The following is a 16618-nucleotide window of genomic DNA, read 5'->3' on the forward strand; positions in this document are numbered from 1 at the left end:
ACCTGTCCAGCGTGCTCGCGATGATAGAATCGCTCGGTCCTCGGCCGCTTCCGCCGCCATCCTCGGTGAGGGAATCAGGAAGTGAAGCCTTGCGGCTTCACTGCCCGATTCCCTACTGCGCATGCGCAATGAACGCGGCGCGCCCTCACTGGTCCCCGCTCTCTCCTGGGAACAGTGTTTCCCAGAAGACAGCGTGGGGGGGACATAACAAGGCTTGATGCCCCGTGGGAGTCAGAACCCGGAAGTGGTGCAAATACCTGTCTCAGACAGGTATCTGCACCCCCTCCCCCCTGAAAGGTGCCAAATGTGACACCGGAGGGGGGGAGGGATCCAAAAAGCGGAGGTTCACTTCTGCTTTAAGCAGGAGCACTCAGAATCTGGTGCTGCTGTACGGGTAACCAATCAGCTTTTAACTTCAGCTTGTTCAGTTAGAGCCCTTTCACACTGTGCCTCCCATAGTGTCGGTGGTAAACCTCCGCTATTTTTACCGCTGACGCTATGTGCGGATTTGTGGCACATTTCGGCCGCTAGCGGGGCGCTGTTACCCTCGGGCTTTCACACTGGAGTGAATGGGGACAGATTTTTAAGGGCATTTGCAGGCACTATTTTTAACGCTATAGCGCATGCAATACGCTCCGGTCTTAAGCTTTGACAATAAAACCCAGAAGCTGATTATTGGTTATGAATGAAGAGCTGCACCATCTGCATTCTCCCATTTGAATAAATCCCCTCCTATGTTGGAGGCATATACAAGAATTGACAAGTTCGTACAAATTGTTTTCAACATCTGTATTGGCCATAAGACTTTCTTTAAGGAGTTTTGGCTTTTTTTTTTGGATACAATACACTTTTATCAGTGTTTGCCAAAAGAACACATGCGGTCAAATCTAGTGTTGCCAAAAATTGTGTGCCAAAACTTCTACTGCAGAAATTCTGCTCTTTTAACCACCACAACTGTTTCTGGAGACTTTTTAGGATCTCCCTCTTATGTACGGGATTGGTCTACTCATACCATTGTTTGCTTTCTTTTAAATACATTTTGTGTAAGATTTTCTCTTAAATTGCTTAGACAATGCTTCAAACTATAATTTTTTTAGCACATTTCGTTGTGGTATTATATAGCTGCTGGCCTATCTACAGTATGGCTACTAAAATAAATCTTTTTTTTTTTTGTTACCATTGGGAAAAACTTATGAGCAACCCATACCAACCAATAGGATTTCAGCTTATGGGGGCTAGGTTGGCATTAGGTATTTGGTGGTTGGTTATATTGGGATTACAGTGCATTTTATATCTGTCTTAGACCTCGTACACACGACCAAGTTTCTCAGCAAAAACCAGCAAGAAACTTGCTGGGATTTTTTTTTTGCCGACGAAACCGGTCGTGTGTACATTTTTCGACAATGAAACTGTCGAGGATCCCGTCGAGCCAAAAAGAGAACATGTCTTCTTTTTTCTCGACGGGAATGGAGAAACTTGCCTTGTCAAGTTCCTCGACAGCCTAACAAGGAACTCGACGAGGAAAACGATGTGTTTCGCCCGTCGAGTTCCTCAGTCGTGTGTACGAGGCTCAAGGGCTAGTTCATACGGCACTGAGTGCTCAAACGCTCTGCTTTTACATCTGGGCTGCTGTGGTTCAGGGGGCAGTAGGCCCTGTACGTGACCAAGGAGCTGTTATCCATTCTGCGGCATCTGAAGATCACCACAAGTAACTATTTCCACATTTTCTGCCGCATATGTAGAGAACTTGAGGTTTCCTGCAAAATAGCTGTGGTTTCTGCATTTGGTGGGTGCCCGGCCTGAGGTATTTTTGTATTTTGTAGCACCTTTTTGCCCAGTGCAATGCCCTAGATAGGAGCATCATGGAAAACATGACTTTTGGTTAAATTTCTACTTTCTACCACAAGACAATAAAGCCTGTTCCACAGATAAATGTGGTTCAGGTATCAAGCAGTTTCTAAAATGTTGCCTGTTTATGCTGCGATTGTACTGAAGTTCCACATATTCACATTTATAATACAGCTTATATCTTATAATGCAGTAAATTGGGGATGCTTCTATCATAAAATTGATTGATCTTTCACTATTTAAATATTCTGACTTCTTAATGTGAAAAATAAACTTTTGCTGGACTTAACCCTTTTTTACATGGGCAAATAGGGGCATACACTGGATTCCATAAATCAGCAGATTCTTGCGGCTAGGATGACAGGTGTATGTGAACAGCGGCAGCCATTCAGCCTTTACTGAAGGGGACTGTTGCTTTTCCCAATAATCTGCACATGCATTTATTACAGAATGGATGTTCGAGGCTGAATGAATCGTTCTGCATCCCATAGGTAACTGCATGTGCGTTTACCCGCGGACAGTCATCACCGTCATCCATTCACTTGGACAGAGGAGCTGCAGATAACCATAAATACCTGTAATACTGGCTGCAAGAATCTATTTATTCTTGCCACCTGAAGTCACAAACTGGTCCTAATCACACGTGAGAACAGGGCCTAATTTTGGACTTGTTGTGCAGTCATCAGTTACATACAATTTTCATTTAGGGACACAGGGGTTGATTTACTAAAACTGGAGTGTGAAAAATCTGGTGCAGCTCTGCATAGAAACCAATCAGCTTCCAGGTTTTATTGTCAAAACTTAAAGCGGTAGTAACCCGCAATGAAAATCTTCTCCCTGCAAGTTAACCTCATAATGTGCTAGTATGCAACGCATACTAGCACATTATTAAGGACTTACTGGAAAATGATGCCCTCCAGCGGTACACTGTCACTGCTGACAGGACTTCCATTTTCACCCGGTTTTCCTTCCGGGTTCGCAAGCTGTGGCCATCTGATTGACCGAGCCATGATGTTGTCACTCCCGAGAATGCGCTGGAGTCATGGCCGCGACATGGCTCTCTCAATTACGCAGTTTGCATGCACCAGTGACATCACTGGCTCTGCTTAGGTAAATATCTCCTAAACTGTACATTTTTAGGAGATATTTACTATATTTACAGGGAAGCCTAAAATAATAACCACTTTACTTGAACAAGATGAAGTTAAGACCCCTTTCACACTGAACGCGCTGGCTGTTAGCGCTAAAGCGCCGCTCGTACTGTTTAAGCGGCACCTTTGCGCTGCTATTTAGCCACTAGCGGGAGGCTTTTAACCACAAAAAAGGTTTAAAAAATCCCCTTTTGCGACACTCTCATTCCAATGGGCAGGGCGATTTGGGAGCGCTAAATACAGAACTCCCAAAAATCGCCTCAAAAATGCTGCTTGCATGACTTTTCATAATGTCCCGCAAGCGCACCGCCCGAGCGTGAAAAGCCACACTGGAATGAATGGGAGGTGGTTTTCAGGAGCTTTGCAGAGGCTATTTTCAGCGCTAAAATCGCCTTAAAACCACCCCAGTGTAAAAGGGGCCTAAAAGCTGATTGGCTGCCATGCACAGCTGCACAAGATTTTTGCACTCTCTAGTTTTTGTAGACCAACCACCCAGTGTTTTATTGGATTTGGGCTTGGTTCACACTGGTGCGATCTGACTTTGATTTGATATTCAGTGCAATTATGTAGCGCAACTTGGATGGACCTTTTATAAGATCTGCATGTTCTATGTAGCTACAATTGCACTGGATTCTCACCGCTGTAGTACAGGACCCTTTTTCAAAATTGCACTGTGCTGAGTGGCATTGATGTGAACGGGCACCATTGAAAGCAATGAGATTGTCCTTGTCATGCGATTTTTATGGGACTTAAGTTGCATCTGAAATTGCACTTGTGTGATCGGAGCCTTAGACTAAGTTATGTTGACCTTGTTTTATATTTGTCTTCAGCAGGGAATGATGAATTTTCTGGAGGAAACGTAAAAACCCAGACACACAACTTTTATCACAACAGACATGTACAGGAGAAGAGGTCTGCGCCTATTCGCAGGAAGAGAAGCATTGGTAAGTGAGGACGGTTAAATACCCGATGGGAGTTTTTATTCTTCTCCTCCTTTTTAATCAAGAGATTTAAATGTTATCGGCTTTGAGATACTCTGTCTAAACAATCACAAAAAGATGTCTCTGCAAATCAAAATACAAATCTGCACATGAACGCATACGGCAATAAACAAGTACTGCTTGAAAGAGTGGTCAAGTATTTCAGCCTGCCACTAATTTTGACAGGCTGCTGGCAGTAGGATGCACACTACACCTATGCCTATCTGGCACCCAATTAACCCCCCCCCCCCCATTTTTCTTTAAAGTGGGTGTAAACCTCAAAAAAATGTATTTATTTTTTTGATGTCACAATATAGAGTATAAGATTTCCTATCATCTGTGCCCAGTCTTGCCACACAGAGTTAATCCAGCTCTGAGCAATCCTCTTTTATTGTTCAGTGAAAATGAACAGACTTCCAGATAAAACCTGTCTAAATAAAAAGTCTGTTCCTCTCTCCTTGCTTTCAGTGACAGGTTATCTACATATCTAGCTTGGACATGTTTATCATATGTTTTGTTATGTTTATCATAATATGAGGTGATTCACAGTTCATTGTATATTACCAGGATGTGTTATGTGGGTGAGGGGTGGATTTCTCACTTTTTATACTGTGGATCACCTCATATTATGATAAACATAACATAACATATGATACACATGTCCAAGGTAAATATGTAAATAACCTGTCACTCAAAGCAAGGAGAGAGGAAAGGACTTTTTATTTAGACATGGTTTTATCTGGAAGTCTGTTAATTTTCACTGAACAATAAAAGAGGATTGCTCAGTGCTGGATCAACTCTGTGTGGCAAGAATGGGCACAGATCATAGGAAATCGTATACTCTACATTGGGACATCAAGAAAAAAAAAAAAAAACCTCTGTAAGACCCAAATCACCCATGTGCCTGAGCCCTATTGAGCCTGAGTTTGCATAAGGGGCATGTGGGAATACTGTGTTGCAGCTATATCACATGATTGCTATAGGGTCCAGCAGTCAGAACTGTCTGGCTAAATGGCAGTTTATTCCAGGAGAATTTTGGTAAATAATTGGGTAGAGCATAGATGTCTATACACAGGCCCCCTCATGCAGTGCCGTGGCTTCTCCTCCACTCCCTCCAGCTGTGATGGAGGGGGATCAGTTCTAGTATCCATATGTGTTTTTTTTCTACTCTTTAGCGCCACCCTTTGGGCACTTTCTGCTAATGTTGTCTTAATGTTTAACATTGGTTCTGAGCATGCGTGTTTGCACTTTGGATTTTAGTTGGACGGATTTGACGGATTGTGTGTATAACAGATTGATTGTCAGACAGTTGGTGAGCATGAACAGCCAACATTTGTTGTCGTTAATTCAGCCAACAATTGTCTGATGGAGCATACACACGGTCGGATTATCCGACATAACACATCCATCAGACAATTATGGCCATAAAATTGGATCGTGTGTACGGGCCTTAAGATGAGACGAAAGGTGCAGCATCTGACTATTTATTTAAAAAATGTAAACTTGAATATTAGTAATAGAGCTGTTTAGCTTCCTTGAGCTTCAAGTTTTGGGGAAAGGAAAGTGCATGAAACGGCCAATGGAGCAAATTATGGTGAAGGTACTATGTTTACATGTTTGAGGAGTGAAAAAGTTTGTTTTCAAGTTTAAGCAAGGGTTAAAGGGATTGTAAACGATCACCTTGTAATGAAACCCATTCAGTTTAAAATAGAAATGAAAGGCAAAACATGTTTGTATAGATATAAAAAAAACATTATAAATACCTTTTTTATAAGTGATCACATTCCCTCTGTTTTCAGCTGCATAAGAGCTGGGGGGAGGAGAAGAAGCAGTACACTGAGCTTCCCATTGAATGGCTGTGCAGTAGGGGTGTGTCAGGACAAGTCTGATCATTGGAGGAGAGTAGGTTGTGTTCCCAGCACAGCTAGAGAACTGACCACGGTGTGCTCTCCTGCCTAATGTGGTCAGAGGGATTAGCAGGAACACCAGAGCTTTCACACAAAGGCAGCAATACGAAGAGAACAGGATACTTTTTCATACAAGTACATGGTACAGAAGGCTCATATCAGGAAAATGAAGTGTTGGGGTAACGCTTTAAGTTAAGCATTAGTGTTTTGAGCGAGAAGCAGTTTAAAGGACACATTTTTATAAAAATGCTTAATTGTGAATGTAAAGATGGCATTCAGTACATCAACTTTTTTTTTCACATTATATTTTTTATTCTTTTTTTACATTTTTTTCATCTGTGTCCAAAAGAACAAAGTGTCCGGGATTAGACAATAGTTCAGTAGTTCATAAGGAGTTAGTCATATTTTTTTGCTTTTATTTAAACCATGTGGATAAAAGGGGACCTTTCATAAGTACCCTTGACAGTGTGGCTGATTTACTAAAGGCAAATCGGCTGTTTAGCAAAGTGAATTTTTACATTGCAAGGGAATTTTTTCCTACCTTAGTGATGGAAGTGAAGCTCAGCTGACTTTCATCAACCAATCATGTGCAAACAAAAGTGAATCTTGACCACACTCACTAACCTAAGTAAAAATTCCCTTGCAAAGGGAACATGCACTACTTATATAGTAAATACATGTTGTGTTTGTTTGAGCTCCTTTCTCTTTAAGGCTCCATATACACGGGACGTTTTTACAACTGCTCCTAAATGATTAAACTTGACAGATAGTAACCCACGTTTAAAACGTCCGTTTTGCCGCGTTTAAATGCTGCGTTTAGCAGCACTTTGCCACGATTGTGTTTAGAAGCTTTTCTAAAAAAAATGAATGGGCAAAAATGAAAAACGCCTATAAACGCAAACGCGGCTAAACGCCGGTACTGCGTTTAGCCGCGTTTGGTGTCTGAAACGTGGAAATCTTCGGCGGCCAGGGACAGTTGAAAAAGGCATCCAACTGCCTCTGAATGTCCGTTTAACAGCAGCAGTGTACATTGGGCCTCAGGCCTCGTACACACGACAGAGAAACTCGACGAGCGAAACACATGGTTTTCCTCGTCGAGTTCCTTGTCAGGATGTCGAGGAACTCGACAAGGCAAGTTTCTCCATTCCCGTCGAGGAAATAGAGAACTTGCTCTCTTTTTGGCTCGTCGAGTTTCTCAACAGTTTCCTCGACGAAAATGTACACACGACCGGTTTCCTCGGCAAAAAAATATCTCCCAGCAAGTTTCTTGCTGGTTTTTGCCGAGAAACTCGGTCCTGTGTACGAGGCTTCACTGGACAAAAAATTAATAAATAAATTGTACTAACTCCCACAAATATGAAGTGTATAGAATCTTATTTTTGCAATATTGGTCCATGAAGTGTTAGGGTCCATTAACTGTTAGTAATAGGTTATACGTCATGGATGTTTATTTTTAGCTAGTTTGTGGCTCAGGGTGCAGTGGGTTTTCTGTGCATAGCTTTCAGTACTGAAGACAAGTTAAAAATAAACTGTGTCCCTGAAAACGTACATACTGCCTTTTCATAATGTCAAGATCAGTAATAGAAATGCTTTAAGAACCAAAGTTTGTGGGGTTGATTTGCTGAAGGCAAATAGACTGCGCAGCCCTCTGCAAGTGCAGTTGCTCCTAATCTTAGTAAATAGGGTAAAGCTTCACTTGGCAAAGAATACCCAATCAAGTGCAAGGAGAATAAAAAAACTGCATTTTTACTTGCTCATGATTGGATGATGGAAAGTCAGCAGAACTTCTGCTCATTTACTCAGCTCTGGAGCAACTGTACTTCCAGAGTGCAACTGCACTGCAAAGTGCACAATCTATTTGTCTTCAGTAAATCAACCCCAACGAGTCAGTGAAGTCCCATTGCTACATTCAGATATATGAATCTACGCACAAGCTGATGTAAAAAAAAAAAAAAATCCCAATTTCAACATCTTTGGTGCAGTTGCCACCTAATGACATTAACCACTTGCTCACCGCCCTATAGACGATATACGTCTACAAGGCGGTCGCTTAACACTGGGTGGACGTCCATGGATGTCTTTCCAGAATCGCGCTCCCGCGCGCCCCATGGGGCGCGCACACGGGAATGTCCATGACCGCCGGGTCCTCCGGCCCCGTGCATCACGGATCACGGTAAATCGCCGCTGATAGCGGCGGTTTACCACATGATCGCTCCGTTCAATGACGGAGCGATCACTTGTAAACAAACCGGCGTCATGTGATGACGCCGGTTCCTCCCTCCCCTCTCTGTACCGAACGGTACAGTGTGAGAGGAGAGGGGAGAGAGCGGATGCAGCACGAGTGCTGTGGGCTAGATCTGTGACAAATGCAGTCACAGATCCAGCCATCCATCCCTGCTCAGCCATCCCTGCCCCAAACAAATACTACTCTACTGTGCAATACTCTGCAATACCCCACAATACTCTGCAATACCCCACAATACTCTGCAATACCCCACACTACTCTGCAATACCCCACAATACTCTGCAATACCCCACAATACCCTGCAATACCCTGCAACGTCACCTATGGGGATTTTTAAGTAGCGAAGTTTGGCGCCATTCCACAAGCGTGTGCAATTTTGAAGGGTGACATGTTGGGTATTTATTTACTCGGCTTAACTTCATCTTTCACATTATGCAAAAGAATGAAGAAAAAATACGAAATTTTATAACAGAAACAAAGAAAAATTCATTTTTTTTTACAGAATTTTTTGTCTTTTTTCTCTTATAGCGCAAAAAATAAAAAACCCAACGGTGATTAAATACCACCAAAAGAAAGCTCTATTTGTGTTAAAAACAGGACGAAAATTTAATTTGGGTACAATGTTGTATGACTAAGTAATTGTCATTCAAATTGTGAGATCACCGAAAGCTGAAAATTGGTCTGGTTATTAAGTGGGTTTACGTGCCTGGTGGTCAAGTGGTTAAGACCCCTTTCACACTGAGATGCTTTGCAGGCACTATAACGCTAAAAATAGCGCCTGCAAAGCGCCCTGAAAGAGCCGCTCCCCACACTCCTCACACTGGAGCAGTGCGCTGGCAGGATGCTAAAAAAAGTCCTGCTAGCAGCATCTTTGGAGCAATGAAGGAGCGGTGTGTATACCGCCACTCCACCGCTCCTGCCCATTAAAATGAATGGGCAGCGTGGTCGTACCGCCGGCAAAGCACCGCTGCAGTAGCACTTTGCGGGTGGTTTTAACCCTTTTTCGGCTGCTATCAGAGGTTAAAAAGCGCCCCGCTAGTAGCCGAATACCCCCGCAAAAAACGACGTTAAAGAGCCGCTTAAAATAGCGGCGCTTTAATGCCAACGCCTCTGTGTGAAAGTGGCCTAAAGGATAAAGGGTCAATGCGCCCTCATAATAAAACTTGTATAGGGCATTATATTTGCCTAAGCAAATGATAAATCAGTTGACAACATTTTTTCAGCACTCAAAACTGCCACTTGTATCTGGCAGGAAGGAGGTCCTGAGTCTCCTATATGGATCTTTGGTGAGACCTCATTTAGAATACTGTGTCCAGTTCTGAAGACCTCTTTTACACAAAGATATGGATAAGCTAGAACAAGTCTGGTAACAAAAATTGTAAAAAGGTCTGGGAGATTAAACATCAAGAGCGACTTCAGGAACTTAATACGGTCTGGAGGAAAGACAGGAAAGGGGAGACATGATTGAAACCTTTAAATACATCAAGGGGGTGAATAAGGTTCAGGAAGGCAGTCTTTTCAATATGAAACCAAAATAAAAAACACAGGGACATGACCTCAAACTAACTAAAGGGAAGTTCAAAAAGAATCGTAGAAAGCATTATTTTTCTGAAAAAGTAGTTGATTGGAATAAACTACCAACAGAGGTAGTGAGACAGTCAACAGTAAATGGCTTAAAACATGCTTGGGATAAACATAGATCTAAAGTCAGACAATGTGGTTAATGAAAAAGAACCCCCCCCACAAAAAAAAAAATACCCAAAAAATAAATATATAAAATGGGCAGATTTGATGGACTATTCAGTCTTTTTCTGCCGTCACTTTTCTGTCTTTCTATCTCTTGCAATGTATTGTTTTAAAAGTTGTGGCCAATGTACTTGCACTGTCCTAAAAATAAACTTGAATGGATGTGTTTAAAACAAATGTTGTTACATTTATGGCCCATCTTATTGGGTTATTAGGTCATCACATGAAATTGTGGGATATGTAGTTCGAGAACTACAGTGACGGTTGATTAAACTACAATGTTCCACAATTATTTTGTGTACACGCTCATAAACCCGTAGAAACCCAGAAATGTGGTTTTAGGGGCACATCTTTTGAAAAGACTGAAAAAGCTGTATAACGGAACCCAGGGAAAAACTCATTTTTTAGATAAATGAGTTTGCACATTATTATTGGCATCTATTGTAAGTGTAACTGCTGCGGAGATTCATTCTGAAGGTGAGCTAACCTTTAAAGCTAACCGGTCTCATACACTGTTGTCAAGATAAACATGTATCCATATTTGAAACGTAATACAAATAATAGGTTCCTGCTCAGGAAGCTTCAGTTTATCTCTGCAGGCTATAAATCATTTTTTGTGCTAACTACACCTCATTTTTCAGCGCTCGAGCACTTCTCACAGAGGACATAGATTGTACTTTCACACTCATTCAGAATATATTTAGTAAGACGTTGGTGACAAATTGTATGACTGGGATAGCTGGCAGGTGTTCTGATGACTCACGATCTTGACTGGTGCATGAAGTGTGTGCGGGGGTTAAAGCTCTAAGTAAATGCGGTCTGTTGTTTTTATTAATATTCTGCCTTGTGGAATTCATTTGTAAAGGTGTCTGTGGGAAAAAAAAAAACAGTGTTGACCCTTGGTTTCCAGTTGTGATATTTTCATCAATGAAGCACATTGGTTTTCACGCAGTGTTACATTGCACACTCATGGATTCAAAAAATTCCAAACTAAATGGTATAATGGCAAAACACACATTATTGTCAAAATTATTGGGACACATGCCTTTACACGCACATGAACTTTAATGCCATTCCAGTCTTAAGTCCCATACACACGGTCACACTTTTTGCCAACCAACTTCAAAATCTGCAAGTTTTCTTAATTGACCGACCGTGTGTACGCTCCATCGGACCAACTATTTCAGGTTTCATCCGACAAAAAGTTGGGTCTGCAAATGGACCAACTTTTCGGCAACAAAAGTCTGATGGTGCCTTGTCTGACCGTGTGTACAGCAAGCCAACCAACTTTTGTACAAAGTGCAAATACGCATGCTCAGACCCAATGTTAAAATCAACCAACAATAGCAGAAGTTAACCAAAGGGTGTCGGTAAAGAACATTATAAATTCTGAGATGTTGTGTTTTATCCATTTTCATAAATTAGCCCAGGGTTCTAAACGATTGCTCTCTAAATGTATATTTGCTGTTTATGAAGGGATTATTTATTTGTGGTCTTTTCTTTTCATAGAGGAAGCTGTCGCTGCGGCGTGCAAAACAAGGACTGTTATATACGAGATACCTCGTAGCCAAATAGACCCAACATCTGCAAACTTTCTGATATGGCCGCCCTGTGTGGAGGTGAAACGTTGCACAGGCTGCTGCAATACTAGCAGTGTTAAATGCCAGCCATCAAGGATACACCACCGGACAGTCAAGGTAAACCTCAAGGCCATGGCCTTAAAGTTAATTATCTTATATGCAGCATGCATATTAATATTGAAGTGTTGAAACAAAGCTGTATATCTAATAGGCTGGCAAAAAAGTTTATGACCCTTGCTGAGAATGCTGTCATAGGTGCCGGTTGCGTGAGTAATACTGGGCCTTTTTGTGGCTTCTTTCTGTGTTTTGATATGTCACATTTAATTGATCTGGTTGATGCTAAGATGTAATCTCTATTTATTTGAGGAAGTTTTGGTGTAATAGGGGAAGCAGTGAGTCCCAGATGTCCCAAGCTGTGACACCATTGGCCCATATTAATGAGAACTTTGCTTTTTGATAACAAAAAATTGCTGTCTTTTAGTAAAATCCAGGTTACCGGTAGATGCCAGAGTTGTTTGTGCCATTTAATGAACCACGCAGGGTATGCCTTTCTTTTGTAAAATATGTTTTGGATGGGCATCTTGGTTTTATGTTGCCTAGACTTTAGATACATATGCAGTAGATGTATGTATAGCCATGGCTGGAAAGGAAGTAGATTGTTGACATCACTGTGAGTACTGAAAGGTCAGCTGAGAGTTTACCCTGAGCGGCCGAGTGTTGCTGCACATTTGGTAATCTGAACAATGGGGGATTTGGTTCATATACTTTTGGTGTCTGTGTAGAGTTTTTCATGTTGAAGACACTCATTCTGGTAAAATGTATCTCTCTATCGCTGGATGGGACAGAAGGGATTGCTAATGTCTATACCTCCTTTTTTTAAAGGTGTTTATTTAGAGATTTTTAGGTAGAACTTACAAAACAGAGGCCATTAGAATGCAGGATGTGATGGCACTATAGTCAGCTACGCAGAGCACTAATGGCTTGTACACACAATCGGGCTTTCCAACGGAATTCCATCGGTGTAAAATAGAACATGTTCTATATCTAAACTCCGACGGAATTCCTCTGAATATCCGATGAAAAAACTCAGATGGGGCTACACACGATCGGAATATCCGATGGAAAAAGTCTGTCTGTCTTTTTTCAATTGGAAATTCCGATCGTGTGTACAAAGCATGATAGCAGCAGTAACCAAAGTATGTTGGAGACATTCATCCTTGTTCTTCATTTGTGTATAAGTATTGTACTAGAACCTCTCTACGTGAATGTTGCCTTTAGTATATTGTATAAGTCTCTTGCTGGATAATTGTACCTACATTTTAATTTAGCATATTTTTTAGCTATTGGTAACATTGAGTAACATGCTATTTTTGGTAACATTAACATTGGTAACATGTTAGTTTGCAACTGAGGCTGCTTTGTTCCTTATGTTGATTAAAGTGTAATGTAAAGTAAACCCTCCTATCGTTTTCAGCCAAGGAAGCTGCCATCTTTGCCTCTGTTTAATCTACAACTGCCATGATGCTGCACATGTGATCAGTTATGACACTAGCCATTGGATGGTTTGACAGTATGGTTGAGAGCACAACCAATGGGAGTGTTATGCCACGTACACACGATCGGAATTTCCGATAGAACAAATTCCAATGGAATTTTCCGTCGGAATTTCGATGAAGCTGACTTCCATCAGTCTTGCATACACACTGTCAGACTAAATTCCGACTGTCCAAAACGCAGTGATGTAAAACACTACGACGAGCCGACAAAAATTAAGTTCAATGCTTCCGAGCATGAGTCAACTTGATTCTGAGCTTGAATGGGTTTTTTCTCAGTCGGAGTTGCACACAGACGATAGGAATTTCCTATCGGTTTTTTTCCATCGGAAAAAAATAAAACATGTTCTATTTCTAAACACTGATGGAAAAAAGTCAGATGGGGCCCACACCCGATCGGAATTTCCAATTAAAAAAGTCCATCTGACTTTTTTCATCGGAAATTCTGATCATGTGCACATGGCGAAAACTGTTTTATGGATGGGTTTACTTCTGCTTTAATGTGTGTTAACGCCTATCATCTATATGATATTCCAGTGTAACTGGGCCCTCTTGGTTTTGTGCTTTCAGTAAAGATCTTTATATATTGACTACCTTTTAGGATGATATAAATGACTTCCTGTCCAGATAAGGAAGGGCACACACATACAGGAAGAAGTGTACAGGAGGTGGTATCAGGAGATGACTTCTGTCCCGTGTGTAGACAGGAAGCGAGATATGCAGATATGTAGACAGTGGACAAGAAATCAGCCATGCACATACTGTACAATGCAGAAGAGGAGAGCTGGGAATGGGGACACTGTATTGGGAGTATGGAATGTCCTGATGTTGTCTGTCCTGTATTTTAATTTTCCTGTGCTCCGAAACAGAAAAACAGACTATTTTTGTAAAGAAGTGCGAAGTGCAAAGTGCAATACTTCATATTAACTTATCAGGTTTCATTTTTTGGACTGCATTATTAAAAAGTCCACGAAGAGTACAAAGTATTGATGGAAAATGTAGATGTTTATAGAAAAGGTACGCACAGGATTAGAGATGGAAACTGGAGGCACACTAAGCTTGCTGGTATCTTTAGTATCTCAACAACTGATTTGCAGATTGGCTATGTCTAAGCAGTTATATGTAGGGAGTAGCAGAAGAAAAGTATGTTTTTACTATTATAGATGGAAAGAACTTACAAAAGTTAAGTTTGTTGACTTGGATTTGGCCAGAGTTGGCCTCAAGAAAATCATCTCTGCCCTTTTTATACTTGGCCACGCCATTCTAAACCAGGTTATGCCCAAGGGTCTGAGCCAGAGGTGGTGGAACGGAGTTCCACCTGAAAAATAGCCCTGTATATATTGTATATTATGTATATTAACATATTGATGGCGATCTTTGGAGTTCAGCTTTAGTAAAATAATGGCGACAGTACACTGTAAGTCAACTTTTTTAAATGTTAGGCCTCGTACACACCAACACGAAAACATTGTTTTCCTCGACGAGTTCCTTGTTAGGCTTGTCGAGAAACTTGACAAGCTTTCTTTGCGTACACACTGTCAAGACCAAATCTCGTCGTTCTCAAACGCGGTGACGTACAACACATACGATGGCAGGGGAAGTACGATTCCACTGGCACAACCCTTGGGGCTGCTTTTGCTAATCTCATGTTACTGCGTGTTAAGTAAAAGTTTGGTAAGAGACCATTTGCACTTTTCAGTCTGTTACAGCGTGACAGTGCTATCTCCATTACGAACGATACTTTTTCCAAAGGTGCGCTCCCGTCTCATACTTTATTCTGAGCATGCGTGGGTTTCTAAGCATACACACAAATGTGTTTCTCGTCAAAAAGCAGACCGACGAGGAACACGACGAGGAAATTGAGACTTCCGTTGAGGAAAAAGAGAACTTGTTCTCTTTTTTCCTCGTCGAGTTCCTCGACAGTTTTCTCGATGAAAAGCATACACACAACCGTTTTCCTCTGCAAAAAAGCTCTGCCACCAAGTTTCTTGATGGATTCTGTCGAGGAAAACGGTTGTGTGTACGAGGCCTAAGTCAACTTTTTTAAATGTGACATTTAAAACCCCATTTACTATTGTTGGATTTGGGTGGGTCTGTGTGGTTTTGTTGAAGTCAACCAGCAGTTTGCAATGGCCAGTGTGGTCCTGGACACACAGAAGCACACACACCTTTTGCAGTGATAATTTGTTGAAAACGGAGATGTGGATTGTTGGCTTTTCTGTGAATCATCACAGTCAAAAGCAAAACGTGGGCATGGTTACTGATTATTTATTACTGGATAATATGTTTTGCCAGACGCTTTGGAGTAAAAAAAAAACTAAAAACGCTTGGAAAACGTCCACCAACTTGATAAATAGCCCTCTCTCATATCTACCACTCTGTGTGTGTGGAACGGATATGTGAAAATGGAACAAGCACCCACCAATTTATCCTAGAACAGTCAGAGGACAGAAGGTCAGCATGGATGTTAGGAGAAGGAGCGTTATGCATAAAACTGGAAGCTCACCCCTTCACCTCCCTGCGTAGACAATAGAGCACAGTGTACGTTATACCGCAGCGCCTGGCTACTTTGTAGGGGCTTTTTGCAGTTGACAAGCAGCATTTTCTAAATCTGGTCTCAGTGCTTGGATGGCTTTGTGTGGCGTCATTTAGCAAATTGTACGGGAGGGTCACACAGGATGTGGTGGAAAGTGTTACACGTTATGGAATGTTTTCACTGTTTGTACCCTGTCTAGGTTTTATAAATACTTCCTTTTTAATAAAACAGAGGCATTTTCTTTCAATGGGATAAAATACGGAGATCATGTCTTTAAAAGCTGGTTGGTAGGCATTTAGGAACACCAGAAGATAAATGATAACGCTGGGCGACCAGACAAGGGCATCTGTCTAAATATTTCACTTCAAGTTGGCAAACACTCTTCCCGCTAAAGTCTAATTACAGAGAGCTGAGTAACTTTAAATAACTAAACCAGCTTCATTATAAATGACTGCTACTCTCCTTGGAAGCAGCAAGGGAATTAGGAAATTTAAAGGGCCAATAAAATGGGTATTGGTTTACACAAGAACAACTTCCTATGTAATTTTTCAAACACAGGTTAGGGAAGTGCATGCATGTATGTATGTATGTATGTATATATGTGTGTGGTGTATGTGTAGAGAGAGAGATATATAGAGACATATATATCTATAGATATATACGGAAAAGGAAAAGTTCTCGCGCCAATTGATTAAACTAAGTGAATAATTAATTACTTAAGTAAATGGGTGGAGCTGCTCCCTAAAAAATACAGGATGCTAAAATTTTCATAAATGTGATAATAGGTGAGGGGCGCTACATACAATCATAGTGCTAGATTATATAGTGATATAAGAGTGCATCTCTTATCACTATATAATCTAGCACTATAATTGTATGTAGCGCCCCTCACCTATTATAGATATATATGGTATCATATAAAAGATCACTGACTGGTTCATTGAATAACATTGAATATCTCATTACGATGGTATCTGAAAGACAGTGGGATATATTGGGCAGCAAGTAAACGTTGTCTATGTAGTTGATGCGTTGAAAGCAGAAAACATGGGCATCACAGTTTGTTGTGTAT

General features: G+C 41.2%; 1 protein-coding gene across 3 annotated transcripts in view; it reads left to right on the top strand.

Moving 5' to 3' along the window:
- PDGFA (platelet derived growth factor subunit A) overlaps positions 1-16618 on the top strand; it is a 108796-nt gene that overhangs the window by 31194 nt on the left and 60984 nt on the right. For 2 of the 3 annotated variants that reach the window (XM_040356776.1, XM_040356778.1), the window contains exons 3-4: positions 3830-3943; positions 11387-11574. In XM_040356776.1, the coding sequence (XP_040212710.1) occupies positions 3830-3943; positions 11387-11574 (302 nt within the window). The remainder of the gene's footprint in view (positions 1-3829; positions 3944-11386; positions 11575-16618) is intronic. The other variant, XM_040356777.1, reaches the window with a different exon arrangement.

Source organism: Rana temporaria, chromosome 6 (assembly GCF_905171775.1).
Source record: "Rana temporaria chromosome 6, aRanTem1.1, whole genome shotgun sequence".
Classification (NCBI taxonomy): Eukaryota; Metazoa; Chordata; class Amphibia; order Anura; family Ranidae; genus Rana; species Rana temporaria.